At 50.8% G+C, this 22,420-nt stretch overlaps 1 protein-coding gene across 1 annotated transcript; it reads left to right on the forward strand.

Annotated features, from left to right (window-relative positions):
• Positions 1-1,434: 1,434 nt before the first annotated feature.
• On the forward strand, positions 1,435-21,909 carry ECHDC3 (enoyl-CoA hydratase domain containing 3). Its single transcript, XM_019933250.3, is given in 7 exon segments — positions 1,435-1,809; positions 6,020-6,076; positions 6,078-6,139; positions 7,740-7,837; positions 12,721-12,757; positions 12,760-12,920; positions 18,091-21,909. Coding segments are annotated over 7 exon segments (885 nt in total). The 5' UTR covers positions 1,435-1,639; the 3' UTR covers positions 18,391-21,909.
• The last annotated feature ends 511 nt before the right edge of the window (positions 21,910-22,420 follow it).

A 22,420-nucleotide genomic window follows, 5' to 3' on the forward strand; every position in this document is an offset into this window, starting at 1 on the left:
CATTCCGTGCCACCCAGAGTCTCATGAGTGATCTGGAGTTCTACCAAGGAAAGGAGCAATCCTTCCCACTATTCCCACTTCTCCAGGAGGCTTTGGCACACCTTTTTTCCCAAATCCCACTCTCTTCTGGCTTTTCCTGAAGCCCTACTTGCCCTATCCTTGTCCTCAAACCTGGGGGACCTTAATCTGGCCTCAGGTTAGAGGCCTTGTTCCTATTCATCAACTGCTCCCCAAATCTATTATGTCTGCATGGTGTTCTTTCCAATCCCAAGGCTGGGCTTTTACAAATTGAAAGCCAGGAATTGCCCCTGTGTGTCTCAGAGTTCTGCCCCAACTGCCTGAATGGAACGAGGACCAAGAAAATGGAGTGAGTGGTGGTGTTGGTAGAGATGTCAATTGATATTTCAAAATATTATTCTGTACATAAGTGATCTGTCCAATTATGAAGCTGAGAATTAAAGGGGGCCTCACTCAAAGGAATCCAGTGTGTGACTATTTTAAGCCATTGTGCAACCTCAATAGCCCCGCCTGTAGATGCCTTTGTATAATTGTTATCCTTGCAAAATTTCTCAGTGTCAAAGCCCGAGGAGGGTCCTGGGCATGGTGTCAACCCTACAGACTGGAAGATCTTTGAGGGCCCAGACCCTTCCTTCCAAGTATCCTGCAAATCTCCAGACTTTAGGAAGTTAAGGAATACAGGAAGCAGTTAACTAGCAAATGACAATGAGGATCTTCTCATCACACTTCAGCTCTCAGCCGCAGGATGTGCCCTGTCTCGTGCCAGCCACTTAGATCCTGAAAAGGGCCTCCCTTTCCCTCCTTGGTGCATTGGGAAAACGCAAGATATAAACGTAGATCCCACGGGTTCTCGATAAGAGAAGACACAAAGCATTTAAAAGCCAATAGCTGAGTGGGATACAGCTCAAGTAGTGACCTGGGATCACATGAGAGGCCTGGGATAGGATGGGTAGGATAAAGCAATTTGTAAAAAGGTGACGTCCCTAGCTCACATCATTCGCTACCTGCCGACACTTCATTTTTCTCCTAATCCAGGCAAACCACTATGTTCTTGGTGTTGTAACAAAAAGGAGCAAGCTACACCACTCCTCGCCTCCTTAAACCCTTTCATCTGGCCTTGCAAGGGAAAAAACTCTCAGAGCTTGCCTGAAGGTTTAGAGTCGCTCACCCCAGAACCAACCCCTCAGCTCCTCCCGGGAAGGGCGCCAAGGACCCGGGGGCGGGGCGGCGCGGGGGAAGGGGCGGGGCGGGGGGAGGGATCAGAGGCGGTGTAGGGATATCGGGGGCGGGGCTCGGGGGTGGAGCAAGGGTGGTTGGGGCGCCAGGGGAGGGGTTACGGGGGGCGGAGCGTCGGGGCGGGGCCGGAAGACTAGGGGGCCCGGGCGGTGGGGTGGGGCGGGGCGGCAGGGACCCGGGGGCGGGGCGGCGGGGGCTGGGTCCGGCCTGGGAGAAGAGTCCGGTCGAAACCTGGGCCTGCGATCCCCGACTCGGTTTTGCCCGCTGTCCGGATCGGTCGAAGCGCAGCTGCCCGGCTCGCTCCCGCGCCCCTCGGAGCGCCCAGAGCCCGCGGTCCTTGGCGTCGAGCTCAGCGGCGTCCGACCCCGGCGCGTCTCTGGCCGCCATGGCCGCCGCCGCGGGCCTGCGGGCCTTGGGGGTGAAGGGGTCGGGCTGGCTCCGGCGCGGCCCGTGGCCTCCGCTCACCGCCAGCTTCTGCAGCGGGGGACCGGCCGGGGTCGGGCGGCCGGAGCCGGGGTCGCGACCCGCCAGCACGCGGCAGCGGGACGGCATCAGGTCAGCGGCCCGCGGGCGTGCGGGGCTGTTCCCAGGGAGGGTGGCCGGCGGGACCCGGGAAGAGAGAGGGGCGGAGGAGGCCGGGCCGCCGACCGCGCCACCCCACGCGGAGTACAGTGAGGCTCCGTCAGTGGTCAGCTCCGCCCACCACGGAGCCCAGTTTATCCATCACAGCGGATCGGTCCGGCGGAGAAGTCCGACGTGGAGGGAATCCGCGGATGCTGCGTTTACAGACGTCCCTTGCCTGGGCCCAGTGGCCTTCGCGACCCTGCAGGACGCACACGGAGGATTTAAGTGGGGCTACCTGGGAGGCCTCCAGCACTGCCTTTAAACGCAGGCCAAGTCGACAGTGCAGTTGGGCTCAGCGTGGGCAGCCTTGTGGGAGGCGCCACCGCTGCTGTACCTTTGAGAAAGCCCTTCAGTAGAGGGTTCTGTGCCTCACAAACTTGACCTGGCTCCGAGGCGAGGTCAGGCATAGCCGAGCTGCTCCTTGGCCATCATCTAGAAGTGCCCACGTGAGGGCAGGTAAATAAATAGGCTAAAGGACACAGGGTACTGAGCTCTGCCCTTTGGCTCAACAAGCCTAAAACCCTTTTACAAAAACATACCAGGGCACAAACTTGAAAGTGGACGGTGGCGTGATAAAGGTAGAAGGCCCCAGCCCCATCCAGGCCTCACCTCTGACGTTTGCCTGGCCAGGGCAAGAGTGCAGAGGGAGGCCTAGGTAGCATGTCTGAGTATTTAGACCTTACAAATCAAGCTGTGAAATATGTTTTCTTCTCCTCCCCTCACGAGTAGGCCGTCCTAAGACCTGGAAGGCTGTGTTTGAATTTACAATCCCCAGGCTCCTAGGAACTCCCCCAAAGCAGGAGAGAGCCTGCAGCTTTGTTCTTTCCTTCCCACCCTGTGCTGCCTGCCTGCCCCACCTCTCCACCCCTCCCTCCTGCTGCTCTGCCAGGGGCTTGGCACACAGGTCTGCAGACACCCCGTGCAGCATGCCCACAATCTGTCTAATCCTTCACCCCCTACAGACAACTGCTCACAGCCACCCTCTGGGCCTAATGGTTCCCACTGCAGAGCCAGGGAATTCCAGGGTTTCAGGTGACTGGGGCGGGGTGTGGAAGAGGGTGGTGATTTCGAGGTGGGCACATCCCAACTTCCCAGTGGACTCCTTGCTCACCTGGAGGGGCACCGCTAGAAGAGGGCCCGGGCAGGGGCCCTCTTGCCCATTTTCAAGGGCACTTCTGTTTTTGCAAATCTGGCCCATTTGGCACGGCAGCCAGGCAACAGAAGATCTCATTGATTCTCCAGAGTTAAACATGAATCAGAAGCGGGGATGGTGGGAACAATCTATCATACATGCTGGGAATGGTTTAGTAGCAAGGAAGCCCGGAGACCAGCGCTAAAGCAGAACTATGTCAGGCACTAAGTGGGTGAGCTGGAGCAACTCACTCAAGTGTTCCTTTTCAAAGCTGCTTCTCTCGGTGGCAGTACTGCCGTGTAGTGAGGGCCAGCTCAGAGTTGGGTACTGTGCTCGGCGCTACACACTCCTTATCCCAGCCCTTGCTACAGCCCACTAGGTAGATAACGCCACTTGACAGGGTTCAGAGAGGTAACAGCCTGTTCGAGCACACATGGCCAGGAGGTAGGGTTGCCAGGAGTCAGAGAAAGGCCCATCCGCCTCCAAACTTGTCATCACTCTTGCCGTGCCATCTCAGGGTACTTGCCACTTAGGTTTAAAAGAGATGCCAAAAAACTAGACAAGGTTAAAATCCACAGCAGTGATGGAACTGGCCATGAAAAACAAATGCTCTTTTTGGTCATGAATTCAGTCAACAGATACATGTTGAGTGTTGCCCCTGTGTGGGAATCTGGCAGTGTCTTGCCTCCTGGACCTTCTGGTGGTTTACGCCGATAGGATGGCCTTCCGACAGCTCACTGTGGCATCTACAGGGACCATCTCTTGCCCCGTGAATGGAAAGTTTACATTTTTTAAAAAATAAATTTATTTATTTTTTGGCTGCATTGGGTCTTTGTTGCTGCGCGTAGGCTTTCTCTAGTTGCGGCGAGCGGGGGCTACTCTTCGTTGTGGTGCATGGGCTTCGCATTGCGGTGGCTTCTCGTTGCGGAGCATGGGCTCTAGGTAGTTGTTCAGTAGTTGTGGCACTGAAATTGTGGCTCAGTAGTTGTGGCTTGCGGGCTCTAGAGCGCAGGCTCAGTAGTTGTGGTGCACGGGCTTAGTTGCTCCGTGGCATGTGGGATCTTCCCGGACCAGGGCTCGAACCCGTGTCCCCTGCATTGGCAGGCGGATTCTTAACCACTGCGCCACCAGGGAAGCCCCGGAAAGTTTACACTTTTATCAACTGCCCTGGTGGTGACCTCACTCTTAAAGAGATCCTCTCTCAAGAGGGGTGGTGTTAAAGCTCCAGGTGCAAGACATCCCATGTTCTGAACCAAGGTAGCCACTGGGGGAATTCAGACGCGTGAGATTCTGAGGAGGTATTATCCACGGGGTTTGATATCCTGTGGAATGAGGAACGGAGCCATTGGGCAATCCAGGATGGCTTTCTGAGATAAGCGAAGGGGGAGGGGCCGCTGAGGTCACTGGGGGAAGACGCCCAAGGGGCGCCTCGGTGGAGGAGTCCCGGAAGCAGGCCGGTGAACTTGCGGGTCTGGAGCTCAGAGAGAGGTTTGAAGTGGGGCAAAGACTGGGCGTGGTCAGCACAGAGGTGGTAGCTGATGCCAAGGCCACGGTGAAGTGGCCCGGGAGGAGTGTATGGAACAAGAAGAGGGCAAAAGAGGGGACTCTGAGGGTCGTGGCCTTTGGGGCTGAGAAGAAGGCTAGGAGCCCGTCACGGAAGTAGAGAAGGAGCAGCAAGAGAAGCACCAGAAAAACGGGGGGGAGGAGCGTGTTTCCAGAAGGCGAGCAGGACCACGGCGGCCACTGGGTTTGGTTCTGGCAATCGGGAGAGTCTTGGCAGCAAAGCTTCAGTGGAGTAGCAGGCACAGAAGCCCGGTGACCCTGGGTTGACACAGCAGTGGAAATATAAGATTCAAAAAAGAATGAGGGACTTCCCCGGTGGCACAGTGGTTAAGAATCCGCCTGCCAATGAAGGGGACACGGGTTCGAGCCCTGGTCGGGGAAGATCCCACATGCTGAGGAGTAACTAAGTGCGTGTGCCACAACTACTGAGCCTGTGCCCTAGAGCCCACGAGCCACAACTACTAAGCACATGTGCCACAACTACTGAAGCCCGTGCGCCTAGAGCCCATGCTCTGCAACAAGAAGCCACCGCAGTGAGAAGCCCGCGCACTGCAATGAAGAGTAGCCCCCGCTCGCCTCAACTAGAGAAAGCCCGCGCGCAGCAATGAAGACCCAACACAGTCAAAAATAAATAAATTTATATTAAATTAAAAACACTTATTAAGAAAAAAAGAATGAGGAAGGCAGAAAACGTGGGCGGAGATGGATGGGAAACAGATAGAAAATATACAACAATCATCTGGTGTCTGGCTCGTTGCCCATTCCATATAAGATCAAAAAGAAGACATTTCTATGTTTAGGCAGTAAGATGAAAATCCAGGTTATTATCACCAGCACGTGGGGTACTTAAAACAGCAAGCAGGCCTTTGAACACCAGCTTTTGGGGGATGACGTCCCGGACGCCCTCTTGCTGCGCAGTTCTTCACGTATCACCCCATTCTCAAACAGGAACGATTTTGCTGAATTACAGGATGTCACTACAGAGAAGGTAAGACAGTGTTGTCAGATACGCATATTGGCATCTGCATCTCAGCTGCCTCTTCTGTGGGGTGGGTGGGAGGAGATTTGGGGCCATATTTTCTCTCCAGACCCTGCCGCTGTCTTACAGACCTCGCAGCCACTCAGTCTGGGCGGCGATGATTTTGGAACTGCTGCGTCTTGCCCTTTCTGTGGAGGTGGCAGTAATGGTTCTGAGAGCAAACTTGGAGAAAAAGGGAAACAACTGAAGGGAAGAGAGAGAGCCCCACGTGCATCTCAGGTCGTCTCCTTGTCTTGACCTGGCTGTCACTCCCGAGAGTTGACAAACCCTCTCAATGGCCTCTGAGCGCCCACAGCTCTCTTTTCTGGGGTTTTTTAAATAGCTCCCAAATTAGAAAGGAATTGCAAGGGGTCCTTACTTGTTCTGACTTGGCACATGACCCGGTAATTATAAATTGTTCTTCGCAGGAGCATTGTCTTAAGCGATCCAAAGAGAAGAAACGCGCTGTCACTGGCGACGCTGAGATCTCCAAAACGACATTCTTCACGATGCCGAAAGCCAAGATCTGAAGGCCATTATTATTTCAGGTATTGGTCAGGTGTCCATCCTCAGTGTTCTGCAGAGCCCAGAAGAGGTGTCTCAAAATTCTTTGGTTAACTAGGGCATTCCCTCATTTAATGGGAGAATTATTTTGAAGCTCCTAAACTTGTGTATGGTGGGAACCTTGGTGCTGACACTACTAACTGTGGAAATTATGGCAAAGATTACTGTGCAGTGAAAATATGTCTTTTCCTTTCTGTTGGATACTAAACATTGCCACTCATGGCTATGCTGGTCTTCCCATCAAAAGCAGAGCACTGATTTCCTCGTGGACCTTATATGATGGGTTTAATCGCCAATCCTTTTGGTAGACTGCCTAGTCGGCTAGGACACTCGATCGGTTTGTCTTTCAGTTCTTACCAGGCTCTCAACTGAGATGAGCAGTCTTCTTCAACGGTGCCAGAAAGGGTGCCACATTTTGCCCAATTCTTTCCTTGCTCTTCTTCCAGTAAGAATTTTTACCAAATTATCTGGTGATGATGGCAGTGGTATAAATAATAGCAATGTCAGTATTTTTAAAGCCTCCACAGACAAGTAATATGGATGATGCTCTGTGATGCTTTTTTTTTAAAAAATTAAGGATCAGGGCTTCCCTGGTGGCGTAGTGGTTGAGAGTCCGCCTGCCGATGCAGGGGACACGGGTTCGTGCCCCGGTCCGGGAAGATCCCACATGACGCGGAGCGGCTGGGCCCGTGAGCCATGGCCGCTGAGCCTGCGCGTCCGGAGCCTGTGCTCCGCAACGGGAGAGGCCACAGCAGTGAGAGGCCCGCGTACCAAAAAAAAAAAAAAAAAAAAAAAAAAATTAAGGATCAGTGTTTCTGGAGAATGTGACCTTCTTATCGGTGGTTGAATATACATTTTCAACTGTTTTATGTGGTGAAGAGAAAAGAAATAGAGCTGTTTGAGGTCAGCAGTCGGGGGCGTGACCCGGATGCAGGAAGGCAGCTCACCTCCAGATGGCGCCATTTCCTCCCTTGCTGCCTGTCAGAACCGCCAGGACAAGAGGAAATACGAAGAAGTGTTTCCAGCTTATCAGTGGAATTACACTTTGTTGTGGTGGTTAATGACAACAGTGACAATAAAACCACCTCCTCAGGTCCCTTGTTTATAAAATAAAGGGATTCTCTTCACACTTTGACCTTCCTGACTCCAGCCCTAGGGGTGGCCCGCTGTCTACAGGCTAAATGACAGGGGCGCTGCTGAAGGCCTGGTGGATTTATGTGGCCCTGGGTCAGTCGGTATACTCAGGCCAGACCAAGTCCCAAAACAAAATTGTGGGACCAAAGGGACGACTCTGAAAAGAGTACCGTCGCCTTGGTCCCTGAGCCTTCTCCTTTTTGTAATTGTGTGTCTTCATTGGTTTCCACCAGGGGCCTTTTAGAAAACAGATGCCTCACCCTGCACTGTCATCATAAAATACTGGCTGCAGCTTTTCAGGCTATCTGGAATTATTCTTATCAAAATCGGGCCATTAACTTTCTCTAAGCGTCCACAGCATCGATACGCTCGCTCCCTGAAGTTATTCACAGCCCCAGCTCTGGCTGTTTACATCTCTGTCTTTTCTTTGCTCAACTGGAAACACTGCAGCTGAGGGGCCTGTATTTTCTTCTGGGCATGATTGAAAGGAACTGACGGATGAGCACGGCCCAGATTATCACGCTGAAGTGTTCCGAACCTGTTCTGAGGTAAGCCAGGGTGACAGTTGACATTGCAAGCCTGAGAGTGATAACAGTATTAAATATTGAATTAGGCTTCTAGCTTACAGATAAGGTCTTAAGCTATGAGACGTCACCACTGCAGAACTATTGAAACCTCTATGGTCATTGGCAAACCCTTCATCCAAGCAACTATTTGGTGTAGACTTTTCAGAAGTGACCATGGTTGGCTTTTGATCTTGCCATAGGCCAAAGAAAGGAAAACATAAGCTGCGACTCAAGAGTTGCCATCTCTGCCTTAAGGGGGTATGTCTTGGTATCCATGTCTTAAGTAAGAGGTAAAGGGTAGAAATGTACATCTTTAGAGAGGAAGAACCTAAGATTATTAAAAGTTTTAAAATTTTAAACTAAAACAACTCTGTTAATGGCAAAGAGAGCATTCATAACAATAATGATTACTATTTTTTTATTTTTATTTTTTTTGCGGTATGCGGGCCTCTCACTGTTGTGGCCTCTCCCGTTGCGGAGCACAGGCTACGGACGCGCAGGCTCAGCGGCCATGGCTCACGGGCCCAGCCACTCCGCGGCATGTGGGATCTTCCCGGACCAGGGCACGAACCCACGTCCCCTGCATCAGCAGGCGGACTCTCAACCACTGCGCCACCAGGGAAGCCCTTAACAATAAGGATTTTTAAAATTATTTTCAAATGCTTCTTTCAACTAACCTTTATAATCACTGCCTCCTAGGAAAATAACCTTCATTTTCACCTCCGTCTTCTGTCTCTTTAACCACATTAAGGAGGGAAATTGACAACAGATACAGGGGAGGAAGGACAAAAGTTGGGGGTGACTTACAAATGCATCAAATCAACCCAGATAACCAAAAATATAGAATCCAACTTTAAGTAACACATTGTTCATTTAATGAGCATCTATTGAGCACCTGCTATATGCATACTTGCAAGATATTGAGGGAAATAGAAGGAAAAAAGAGTTTCCAGCCGACCTGAAACTGGAAATCTAGTTGAGAAGGAAGACGTATAAAGCAGTTTCATAACCTAACCCTAAGATTACTTCACCTAATTTCTCCTTCGTACATTGACTTAGTCATTCATCTCTTTGGTTATCAATGTTTATTAATGATTCAACAAATATTTAGCGATACCTTCACTGTAGACCAGACAGAAGTGAGCATCACAGAGGGGAAGGGGAAGGTGATTGGGATACATTCTCGTTTTCCTTGCCCTTCCAGAAACCCCTTCGGAGATCACATTACAGTTTCTCATTTTGTGGAGGGACAAACCGGAAAAGGGATTGACTTGACTTCATGGAGATGGGAGCAAGTCAGAGCCAAGACTTCAGTCTTTTGTTTCACATTAATGATGCTTATAGGACATTCCGCTGTTGTGTTTGCCAGGACTTGGTGCTTTAAAAGTTATTTTTCTACTAATCTGGTATGTTTGGTCAAAATAGAAAATCATTGTAGAGAACCAGTGGAGCCCTTCCATCCTCCCTAAAGGGCCTGTTTTGGTCACTTTTCTGTGGTATCTTCATGAACTGAGATCTAAACAGCAAAGGACCACAGGGGAGCTGAGATTCTACCCCGGACAAAGGCCAGATCTTCTGGAAGCTTCCACCCCATGGATGCCTCCAACTCACTGAAAAAAGACGCATACAGGACCTCACCCCGATGTAGTAAAATAGGACCTGAAGTACACTGACTTCTCTAATACTTTTTTGAAGAAAATCACATTGCCCTGGATAAATCTGAACACCGTGAACTTGTGTGAGATTTCAGTTTGCAAGTGTAATCAGCAGGCAGATGGGAACAGAATGAGCTAGGTATTTCCCCGTTCAGTTTATGCACGAGAACAGGGGATGGAAGAAAGGAAGAAATATCTGGATTGTCTCTGCATCTAAGTTCTGTAGCAGATTTGTCACAGACCACAAGTGCCGCATGACGGTTAGTTATTTACAAATCAGAAATGGGGCAAATTGAAAATGAGAAGAAACACCTGGTCAGGGAAGAGCGAACGTCACCTCCCTTGGGCAGATGTGGGGGGCTTTCGCTGGAGGCCCGCCCTGGTCTCTTCTTTCGGCCCGTTCAAGTTTGAAGGTGGAAACCCTGGTCCAGGAAGAGTCTTCCCTCCTCCTCACACCCACCACTGACGTGACAAAGGGACAGGGACACTTGCTTTGGGAACGAGCGTAGAACCCTCCATGATGCTGTTCAGTGAGGCTGGGGCAGAGTTAAATTTATGTCCCATTTTGGAATAGGCAGGACCAAAACAAGTACTGAATTTAGGAGGCAAAATAGGAGGACTAATCATTCTTGACAATCAAGGGATTGGTTACCCAGCTGGTGTATTAGCTAGGTTCCCTCTGTCTTCCCTGAATTGCTCTCTAACTTTATTTAAAATATTTTCTAATTATAAAAGTAATAGAGGGCTTCCCTGGTGGCGCAGTGGTTGAGAGTCCGCCTGCCGATGCAGGGGACACGGGTTTGTGCCCCAGTCCGAGAAGATCCCACGTGCCGTGGAGCGGCTGGGCCCGTGAGCCATGGCCGCTGAGCCTGCGTGTCCAGAGCCTGTGTTCCGTAACGGGAGAGGCCACAGCAGTGAGAGGCCCGCGTACCGCAAAAAAAAAAAAAAAAAAAAAAGTAATAGATACTTCTTATAGAAAATTTGGAAAATCTAGAAGAATAAAAGGAAGAAAAATAAATTACTGATACTACACCCATGATATACCACCCAGAGAGAACTGTAATTAATATTTTGCTGTATTTCTTTTTCATCCTTTCCCATGTGTACCCATTTGTTTGAATGATCATACATGGGTGTGATTATACAGTATAATTGTGTAATATCATCATAGCACTGAATGCTTACTATGTGCCAGGTGATACTTTGAGAACTTTAGACATGTTAATTTACATAATCTTCCTGTTCTGTAAGGTTATTACTATAATTATACCCATTTTACAGATGTGAAGACTGAGGGATAGGAAGAAAGTAAGTGATAGCTGGGGTGTCAGTACCCAGCAGCCTCACTGCAGACCACCATGCTGATATTTCTCTCAGAAAATTTCATTGTAATGAGAATGTAGCATTCCATTGCATTGGAATATATTTTAGTTTATATAGCCATTTACTTATTTTTGTATATTTATATTATTTATAGCTTTTACTATTATAAAATAATGATTTGGTGAACATCTTGGTCCAGACAGCTTTTTGCCCTATTTCAGATTATCTCTTAGAATTCCTAGATCGAGGGTAGGATATTTTTAATGTTGGTGATCTACTGGATTGCCTAAGTATTTCCCAGCAGCTTGTGTGGAATCTCAGCCCTTCCTAGACGACAGGCAGGAGACAGACTGTGCCACCCAAGTCACAGCCAACTGACTCTTCCTACCTTCAGCTGATCAGGTGACGGATGACACTCAGAGCTGAAACAGTCTTTTCTGCCTCTGCAGTCAGACCTTACATGCTGTTGTGCAGCCTGCTTGCTACTGTGTCCCCTGAGAAGCAGCGCTGCCCCTCACCCTCCCCATCCTCACGTATGTGCACGAACCCCCTGTACCCACCAGCAGTTTGGGTGCTGGTACGTGTATGTGCATTCCTCTGGAGGAGGGTCAATAGCATTTACCAGATTCTCAAAAGGCGAACCCCCAATTCCTGATATCAGGAATATGATATCATATCCCTAACTATATAATTGGTCACTTTATAATAAAGCTGACAAGTACCAAATGTTCATGAGCACAAAAGGTAAGTTCCTCAGGCAAAACCTTGGGATCCGTGAAGGTCGTTTTCCTTGGAGCGGCTGCGTGGGAAGCAAGGCCAGGTCCCCGCCTCCCCTCCCTCCTGCCGGGGTCGAAGGGCAAACATTTATACACTGAAGTCACCATAGTAACACCATCTGTTTAGAGTGTCACGGAAAAAATGGAGAAATTAGCCAAGTTACTTCATAAGCTGCAAAACTAAGTTAAAGTTCTGGAGATTTTGGGGGGGAGGGGTCTCACCTGAGCCAGTTTCCAGCTACCCTCTCTGTGCCAATGCATTTTAGAATTTTGTTTATTTTATTTTATTTATGTATTTATTTATTTTCCGGTATGCCGGCCTCTCACTTTTGTGGCCTTTCCCGTTGCGGAGCACAGTCTCCGGACGCGCAGGCTCAGCGGCCATGGCTCACGGGCCCAGCCGCTCCGCGGCATGTGGGATCCTCCCGGACCGGGGCACGAACCCATGTCCCCTGCATCGGCAGGCGGACTCTCAACCACTGCGCCACCAGGGAAGCCCTGGAATTTTGTTTATTTTGATGACAGCAGGGTGTTCCCCACCATCTTAATAGAATTGAGAGAGTATCATGGTGGTAATTGGAGAAGTAATTACTAAGGAAATTACTTCCCAGGCCCTTTCCCACCTGTTTCAGACTTTTAACACAAGAGCTCCACGCAGGCACCTTTGGGACAGAACTGCTTGTTCCCCAGAGGTCAAAGTCAGCCCTCTTCTGCAGCGGGGTTGCTAGGGGAGCGGTTGAGGGGATAGCATCCTCACAGAAATCATGCTTAGGGACAGACCAGGGGCCTGGAGTCAGACAGAGGTGGCTCAGACCCCATAGCCGCCCTCGCAGATCTGGTGGCCTTAGGGGGTTACTTCCCCCGTGAGCCTTGGTGTTCTGGTTCCTTCCTCCTGGATCTCAGGAAGACCAAATCACACAGTCTGGCTCACCGTCGATATTTAATGAAAATTATTCTCTTTGTGACTTCCCCTACCCTTTTTGTCATAGAATCTGATACACTGATAGCATATGAAAAGGGCTCTGAAAACAGTAAAGTCACATAAAATCCTGAGTGTTACTGTCGCACCTCACTCTTGGATGGAAGCGAAGCAGGTGTGTTTGCTCTTCAGGTCATGATGCTGATCCAGACCCACCCGGTCCCCATCATCGCATGGTGAACGGCCTGGCCACTGCCGCCGGGTGTCAGCTGGTTGCCAGCTGTGACATTGCTGTGGCGAGTGACAAGTTCTCCTTTGCCATGCCGGGCGTGAACATCGGGCTCTTCTGCTCCACCCCCAGGGTGGCCTTGGGGAGAGCGGTGCCGAGAAAGGTAACTGAACTCCCTGCACCTCCTTGCTAACTGTGATCCTCCAGTGCCTGTGAGGGTGAGTTCCAGAACTTTCTTGTTGAAAGTACCGTTTGATTCAGGACATTCTGCCCAAAGCAGAGCTGGCTGAATGTACTAATGTCTCGTGTTGGGAGGTTATCCCAGTGGCTGTCAGTTTGTAAATCACTGCTTTTCATTCTTGCCTACCCCTCAGTACAGCTGGTTAGGTTTTTAGATATGATTTGTTTTCATAAAGGTGAACATTTTTTGCACTCTTATTTGAAATGCAATTCAGACACAGTTTTGTTGCATGGAAAGGTTGCCCATGAGCTATAATAGCATGGTGACATATGCCAGTATAAGAGGCTAGAACATTCTGTCGCTGCCAGCAATCTGTCTCATTCCAGAACGGACTGAAAGTAGCTGATACACTGAGTGTGTCAGGTTTGCAGTGGTTGCAGGAATGTCCTGTACATGGTGTGTCGAATCTGCCCCAGAAGGAGCTGCATTGCCAGAGTTGTTCTGTTGTTGCTAACCCGAGTGAAGTCCACTTTCTTCACAAACTTTCCTCCTTCCTATAACGTCATAAAGAATGTTTACTGAACAGCTCTTAAGTGGAAACCGGTGGTTTCCTTGTTTTCCTTGTAAGGAAAAATACATCCTTATTCTCAACTGGAAATCTGTTTTTAAAGGGGGTGCCAGAGTCATAGCAAGTAGGGAATCTAAATTGCTTTCTAGAATATATTAACCATTTTAGCATCAACTAGGAAAATTAGCAGTTGCTCATATGCCGGAGGCACAAAAGAAATGAGCCCCAAGGGAAATCAAGCCGCAGGACCAAGAGGTTCAGGGGAGCACACCTGCCTTTCATGCACCTCATTAGCTTTTACAGAAATGTGTGTTTCTGAGAAAATTCTGGTGACAGATACCTACAAACACATACACTTATGAAAACCAGCTGGACATGGGCTCCACGTTGGAAAAGGTGACCCTCAGAACACAACAGCTTGCTCCAGGGTCCTCAGACCCAGGGGGGTGTCTGGATCCCACCAGGATACACATTTACCTTAAATGTTACGTATTAATTCAATAAATACTTCTTCAGTCCCCGCCTGGTGCCAGCACATTAAATTAAAATGCATCACAAAGTTATCGTCAGAGCTTATGAACGAAGTATCTTGTAATTGTGCAAATCAAATCTCCAGGCCTTTTGCACATTAAAGGTGGTTGCTTGGCCAACCTGCTGCTGTTCAGCTTTGACACCTAACATTCGGGAAGGTTCCATGTTAAAGCATTTGAAAACTTTAAATCAGCCCTACTTTCCAGATAAGAATCTATTCTTTCTCAAAACAAACTTTAGGACTTCCCTGGTGGCGCAGTGGTTAAGAATCTGCCTTCCAATGCAGGGGAGTGCGTTCAAGCCCTGGTCAGGGAAGATCCCACATGCCGCGGAGCAACTAAGCCCGTGTGCCATAACTACTGATCCTGCGCTCTAGAGCCCGTGCTCCGCAACAAGAGAAGCCCGAGCACCACAACGAAGAGTAGTCCCTGCTCGCCGCAACTAGAGAAAGCCCATACACAGCAACGAAGACCCAATACAGACAAAAATTAAAAATAAATTCTCATTTAAAAAAAATATTAAAAACAAACTTTAAAAATCAAGGCTTATACTTGAGTCCCAGAAACTTACAAATTGATCATATGTGTCAAATTTTAAATTCGTTTTCGAGAAGAAAGAAGGAAAAGAATTTTTGTCAAAGACAGGCCTTAAATTCCCAGGAAGCCCAGTTCTCAGAACCATGTTGCATAAATCTCACCTGCGTGGCCCGCCCCAGGAGGAAAACTAGGGATTCACAAAAATCTAAAACCGACCAAAACACACCTGCCTATCGTCAGTGCTTGGCTGCACCCACAGGGACGCATCCATACACGGGCCGCCACCTGCGTGGGTGACAGGCCAGCGTTCCCGTGCACATCCGCCGGGAAGCAAAACTAGCAGGTGCCTTTGCAAAGTGGCCCAGTCGGGAAGCTCCGCCCCTTTCAACACGGCTGAGGCGGCAGGTGTGGGTCGCCAGTGCCCTCTGCTGGTCACCCTAGGGAACTGCCCAGAGTGCGAAGGACGCTGCCTTTTGTCCTGCAGAAACCGTGGCGAGGAGCTCTCGCGTTCCAGCCAGACTGAGCCTGGGCGTGAATCATTTATCACGTGTGCAAAGTGTCCCCCTCCCCCAGCTTGAGTTAAATATGCATCTTCGTTGCACGTATAGACGACCTGCCTGGTACAGCTGCTCCCTCCCGCAGTCAGAGCTGGTCTCACCCAGCCCCTAAAGCAGTGGGTACCACGGGCAGGGGGAGCATGTGAAAGACCAGAGCCCCGGCTTCCCAAACCAGTCAAGTCTCCGCGGGAACACTTGCTTCCTCCAGTTTACCCACAGTAACTGTGCATCTGCGGGATCTGAATTCCTAATTGATTAGATCAGAGTAGAACTTGCAAGATGGAGAGGATGTTAAGTGAAAACCTTGCTACCCAGCCCGCGTGCGGATCACCAGAGAGCCTGGGAACAGGGGGTCTCAGGCCCCCCCCCCGACCCACCGCGTCAGAATCTGCATGTTAACGGTGACGCTGTGGCCACCACAGGCGTATGTTCAACAGCCCACCTCACGGAAGGGCTGGGGTCTCAGTGACTCACCGGAGGTCTCCCGGCTGATGAAGTTAACCCATGATCCCCTGTCTGGTCCCTCCCTTCCGGTCCTGCCGAATCGCAGCCCTAATGCTGACGCACCACCAGCTAGTTCTTCTCCTACACGTGCCTTGAGGAACCCCAGAGACGCCTCTGCTTTAAATAATCAGGGGCCTTGATACCTAAAGCCAACACTGGAGATTCATACAAATTTACAGGAGGAAGAAGCCTGTTAATAACAGGCACTGCATTTACTAGGGGCCTCCTGGGTGCCCTGCACTGTAGTATAAGTTTTACACAGCTTTCTCCAATCTTCACAATTCTGCAGGAGAATAGGAATCTTTACTCCCATTTTTTCAGATGAGGAAACAGACTCAGAGGGTTCAACTGCCCCCTTAAGTTTGTGTGGTTGGTAAGTGGGATTGGAACTTGGGGACATCAGACACCAGGGGTCAGCCTTGAAGTTCAGCCTTGGCTTCAAGTGCTTTTTGTTGCTTTTAATACAGATACTCCGGGAAGAGGAAGTATAAAATCACCACCTTGTTAGGGGGACCCTAACAAGGGTTGATAACAGAAAAGGGTGAGAGGAGGTATTTTCTTCTCTCATCTGAAGTTGCAGGGGAAACAGTAAGTAAAGATTGTGCTAATTCGCCATAAATAGGCTTTCTTTTTCTCAGGGAATGCCACTCTATTATCTGATCCGTGTGGGTACAACCCCTATAAATCAATGTGGTGCTAAATAGCGTTACCCCACCAGGCCGGTAAGGACACTGATGCCAGAGAGGGCCATGAACTAGGCAGGACCAGGTAGGAAGCTGAAGGCAGGCCAGGAACATGAGTGCCCGGGACAGGGGGGGACTCTCGTGTTCTCTTGCTCCTTCCCCAGATCGGACCCCCTGGCCTCTGCCCTTCACTGGGACTCGCTGGGCGTCTTCAGGGGCGTCTTACTTAGCAGCCCTGGATCAGCAGCGCCGGTTTTTAGCTCCACATTCACACAGGCACTTCAGACACGCTTTGCAGTGACAATGCTGTTCCTCTTCAACTATGAAATAGTCTCTGGCTCCTGCTGCCTCCAGCATGTCATCATGAAGTTTCCAAAATTGGACAACATTGGGATTTAGTCCTCTCCCCTAACTGCAGAGGAGAAAATGGGGCCAACATCGCCTTGTCCCTGGTGGCCAGTCCAGTCCACTGTGTGCTCCATCTGCACCTATGATGGCATCTGTACCCGCTTTCTGGCCTCTCCTCTTTCACCAAAGCCCAATCCCCCAGTGATACAATCTAGTCTCATGATTCAAAAAACCACCTTAATCGGTGGTTCTAATCTGGGAGCAGTACTGGTGCCAGGGGCCGTTTGGCAGTGCTTTGATTGTCACAAGTTGGGACAGGGGTACTGCTGCCCAGTAGATAGAGGCCAGGGATGCCACAAACATCCTACAATGCCCAAGACAGCCCCACACAACAAAAAAATTATCTGGTCAAAAACATACAATAGCCCTGAGGTTGAAAAACCATGACCTAAGTGCTGATGATACCGCAAGCTAGTCCAATGATCTATAACAAACCACCCTCAACTCAGTGGCTCCAAACAATAGTAATTTGTTTAGCTCGTGAATCTGCAACTTGAACAGGGCTCAGAGAGGAAGGCTTATCTCTGCACCACAGTGTCCGTGGCCTCAGCTGGGAAGATCTGGAAGGGGAGCATGACAGCTGGGGGCGGTGGTCTGAGGGCCCGCCCACTCCCACATCTGGCTGTTGAGGCTGCCACTCAGCTGAGACCTCGGCTGGGCTGGTCAGGGGCACACAGGCTGTGTCTCAGCCTCAGAGTGGCTCGGGCTTCCTCACGGCGTGGCAGCTGGGCTCCAAGCTCAACAGCCGGAGAGAAAGAACCAGTGGAAGCCGTGTCACCTTCTGACCCGGCCTCTGCAGGACTGTGGCATCACCTCTCCTGTACTGTGTTTGCCTCCATCCATCCACTCCTTAAATCACTCACCAGTAAATATCCTGGAGGCTGCCTACTATGTGCAAGGTACTCTTCTCGTGCTGGCGATACAGAAATAAACAGAAGAGTAAAAAAAAAAAAGTCTCTGACCCTAGTGAAGCTTATGTGCCAATAAAGGAGATAATACAATAAACAAAATGAATGTGTAAGCTATATAGTAAATGGTGAAAGTGCAAAGGAAGACAATGCAGCCCGAAGGGGGGATGGTGCTGGGGTGTGAGCTGTGATTTCAATAGAGTGGTGACACGTGACCTGAAGGAGATGAGAAGGGTCCCCCTCTCTCCTGGGTGCTCATGGATCCCGTCCTTGGCAGGAGTCTGGGGATGGAAGACCTCAGGGGTGATGGGGACATGGTGTTTGAGGAGCAGGTAACTGGGCCGAGCGTCACGGTACAAACAGTCTCTGCAGAGTGAAGCGGGGCGGGTGGGGCCTGGGCAGCGCTGGGTCGCAGGATGGCCGGTGCCTAAGTAACGGCCCCTGTCCCCTCCCACAGGTGGCCTTGGAGGTGCTCTTCACCGGGGAGCCTGTTTCTGCGCGGGAGGCCCTGCTCCACAGGCTGCTGAGCAGGGTGGTGCCGGAGGACGAGACCACACAGATGGCGAGGAAGGTGGCCTCGCCGGGCCGGCCCGTGCTGTCGCTGGGCAAAGCCGCCCTCTACGGGCAGCTGGCTCGGGACCTCAGGACCGCCTGCCACCTCACCTCCCAGACTATGGTGGACAACCTGGGCCTGCCGGATGCCCAGGAGGGGGTCAAGGCCTTCCTCCAGAAGAGGAAGCCCGTCTGGTCACACTGAGCGGCCTCATCAGAGGAACCGGGGGCCGTGAGCCCAGTGGGCAGCGCTCAGGGTTTCCCCCCCACCGACCCCACCCGTGACCTTCCGACCCCCAGACACCACCGCCGCCTCGTGACTGTAGCAGAACCAGCCTGCTTTTCCGGCATCAGTCACGTCTCAGTGCACGGGGTCTGGGTTATGAGTCAGCACTCCCTGGGGAAGGGGTGACCTGGAGAGTCGGGTGCTAACGTGAATGGAAGGGCTGTGAGCACACAAGAAAGCCCATGTGTGACGCTCCTTCCCAGGACCTTAGATGAGGGGATGCCCCCCCCAGGCGAGAAGGAAGGATTTCAGCCCGACTCTGTGACCGGAAAGGGCCCCCAAGGTGGAGGTGGTGCCGGTTGCCCACGACAGAAACATTGCAGATCTTCACGAGATGCTCTCCCCTCTGAAAATCTTCCTGATTCTATTGAGAAATAATCATGCCTCTGGCTTTGGGATAATCTTATGGGGTCTTTTAAAGATTACCTATTTAGAGAGACTGGTAATTTTAACTCCCCAACCAGACTGTAAGCCGGTTGAGAGAAAATCAATGAACTCTGTCTTTGATGCCTGTGCTGATGGACGTCTGGTAGGTGCCTGGTGCCTCTGTAACGAAGGTCCCTGCCACCAGGATACTGGGAACCTGGACCCTGGGCTAACCCTGAGGATAAAAGCATCAGGGAGAGAAAGGAGGGACGCAGAACACACATTGTCCCCACGAAGGATCACTTCCTCTGGAAGCATTTCCAAACTCTGCTCAGCTTCTGGTGAAGAATCCCGACTAGCCTCGAGCACTTGAGTTCCCCAAAGGTGGTTCAGGACCTAAACGTCTTACCTTCTCGCTTCTGGTCCACTTAGGCCCCGGAAATGGCCCAGGCCTCGCCTCCGCCAGCTCACACCTGGGGCTGATCTTGTTTGTTAAGGCCAATTTTTTTTACCTATGATTAGAGTGGCCGTAAATGTAATTCGTACCAAAGACCCGTGAGGCGCTACCCGGTGGTTCTCATTCTAATCACAGGGGCAAGCAGCCCCTGGAAGGGAGGTCCCCTAGTGGGTTTCTATTGAGATTGGCCTTTTTTTTTTTCTTTGCTAGAGTTTAGAAAGGTGAAAAAGAGTGTTTTCTTGGAGGGCTTCCCTGGTGGCGCAGTGGTTAAGAATCCACCTACCAGTGCAGGGGACACAGGTTTGAGCTCTGGTCGGGGAAGATCCTATCCTACATGCCGCGGAGCAACTAAGCCCGTGCACCACAACTGCTGAGCCTGCGCTCTAGAGCCTGTGAGCCACAACTACGGAAGCCCACGTACCACAACTACTGAAGCCCACGTGCCTAGAGCCCGTGCTCCGCAAGAGAAGCCACTGCAATAAGAAGCCCACGCATCGCAACGAAGAGCAGCCCCTGCTCACCGCAACTAGAAAAAGCCCGCACGCAGCAACAAAGACCCAACGCAGACAAAAATAAATAAATATAAAAAAGAATGTTTTCTTGGAAAGGAGGAGCTTGTTACTGAGAATGTTCCTCAGAAGAAGAAAGATCATCAGAGCCACCAGTCCCTGGAGCCCAGTACACACCAGCACCCCCCTGTACATCCTCATTCAGTCACCACCAGAATCCAGCAGAGCAGGGCCACCATCACCTCCAGCTTACAGATGGGTGGTGGAGACCGGGGAGGGGGAGGGTCCCAGATTCTGTCTGCTGATAAAGCCGTGGGTGCCCTCCACCCCCCACCGCCAGCTGCCCACCTTGTCGGGGAGCCTGGGCTGGAGGGAGGCCAGCCTGAAGACCTGACTCCTGCCCCTCAGCTTTCCAGAACCCAGGGCTGGACTAAGCGTGCCCCCCGGAGGACTTTGCCGGTGCACCGGGGACGTGGGATTTGACTCTTTGCAAATCACCAGTGGAGTTTTACTACGAATCTGATAAACAACTGTCTGAAATTTCAACCCAGGCTGTGAAGGACTGGCCGTCATGATCTGCTCAAAAATAATCCGCCGGTGGGGCCCCTGTGGGTTGCCCCCCGTGGTAGTTGCTGTGTGGCTGCTGATAGATCCCACAGTGAGGAGAGGGTGTTATAAACTCCGGGCTTCGGAGATAGTTAGCGAAGCCTTCTCACACGTCCCAAGGAAAACCAAGTTGCCTTTCCAGTTTCTGGATGAGCGGCACCATAGCCTCCAACCAGGAAATCCTCTGGCCTCTAGGCTGGCTTCCCAACCTGTGAGCTGAGGTGCCTCAGGGACTCGCTATAAATCTTAATAATCGCCGGAGCAGAAAATAATCCAGAAGGAAAATCTGCTACCCAAACACCAGTGTCACATAATTCACCCCCACGGCAAATACAAATTGGGGGTGAATGTGCATCTCTGCTTCCTTCCACTGGGATATTGAATGAAAACGTTCTGATCACCACCACAGACGACGGCTTTTGGAAAGACTCGTGTGTTCATCTTTCCCTCTGCACCATTTACTGCTCAGGGAGCTTTACTGAGCTCAGCCCAGAAGATCCCACACCAGCAGATTCAGGGGCTAGAAAGTCAGCGAAAGGGGCCTTTGATTCTGCATGGCCTGGGGGAGACAGCATTCCCAAGGCCGGCCTCAGCCCCCCAAAAAAACAAACATGGCGCAAATAAATGACTAATTTTACACCAACAAATGGGGGGCCTGCCAGGAGATTTATTGAGCCGAAACTCTTGCCAGGCAGCCCTCGGAAGGAGCTCTTTCTGCTCCCCGGTATGTGCATTGGCCACAGTTGAGCCAGCATCTATATGACTCTGAATCCCGTGCCTCTGACACCACACCGCAGTCCTCCCAATGTACCGAAAAGATCACAGTTCCAGCCTGGAGAGACGGACGACCAATGCACTCAAAGGAAACCGATCAGAAATGACAGAGCCAAGGCAACGCAGCTTTGCTTACCGAGGAGATGCAGGAGAAGCACAGATTCAACCTCGAAGAACACCGAGTTCAAGTCCGAGGATTGCCACCCTCTAGCTGTGTGACGGTGCAGGTGACGGAGCCTCTTTCAGCGCCCAGGTCCCCTTCTGGGACCCTCGTGTACTCCCGGTTCTGACACTGCAGATTCTACAGCAATGGAAACTTGCTGTGAAACCTGAAACAGGTAGCTTTGCTCAGAGAAAATGCTCTTTTACAAAAGGAGAAGAAGGGCCTCTTTCCCTAGAAGCGGTGAACAGTGAAAACACCTGATTACATTGGAGAACGAGAAATCCATTATGGAGGCTCGGAGCCTGGGGGCCACACCTGAACCTTTTAAAAACGTCCGGCTGGGAAGCACCTGCAGAGTGAAATCGGCAATCATCCTAATTTTGTCTAGGGGCCCCCTTTCCTCTCTCCGTCCTCTGAAAACCCACTGCACTAAGCTTTTAAATTGTTTTAAAATATTTGACTAATGAATGATTATTCTTTCCTGGCAGTCATCAAGAGGCCAGAGTTCAAATCAGCCTTATTGAAGCTCACTTGTTACCGTTAATAAACTTAATGAAATTTCAGTCTTGCAAGGGTTTTTCTTTCATGTTCTGGAGCCCAGAATGTATTTTTCAGGTCCCAAACAGAGGCCCCCCCCCCCCCACCCTGGAGAAGCTGGCAGGCCGTCCTGGGCCTGCAGAATGGGAGGGCCTGGCTCCTCTGGCTCCCTGGGGGAGGGGAGGCCGCTGTCCCACAGGAAAAGGGGAGGGAAGGCTGGGGACCGGGTGAGTCCAGTGTTGTGGGGTTTATGCTCCTCTGACGTCCTCGCTGATTTTCATAACGATGTTTCCTTCCAAGCTGCCTTTCCTGCCCGGGAATGTCTCAGCTCTGACCCAATTTGCAAGTATTTGTTCACAGATTTAAGAAATCTTTCCCTTTTCTGTTGTATGTTTTCAATATTTACCTTACCTAACTCTGTATTGAGATGGTACTGGCCACGTTTAGAAACTTCTAGGAATCTAGAAACAGGAAAAAATGTTGATCAAAGTGGAGTGTGATTTAAAGCTTATCAATGCTGCGACTGATGTCGTGGTT

This window comes from Tursiops truncatus, chromosome 2, assembly GCF_011762595.2.
Source record: "Tursiops truncatus isolate mTurTru1 chromosome 2, mTurTru1.mat.Y, whole genome shotgun sequence".
NCBI lineage: Eukaryota > Metazoa > Chordata > Mammalia > Artiodactyla > Delphinidae > Tursiops > Tursiops truncatus.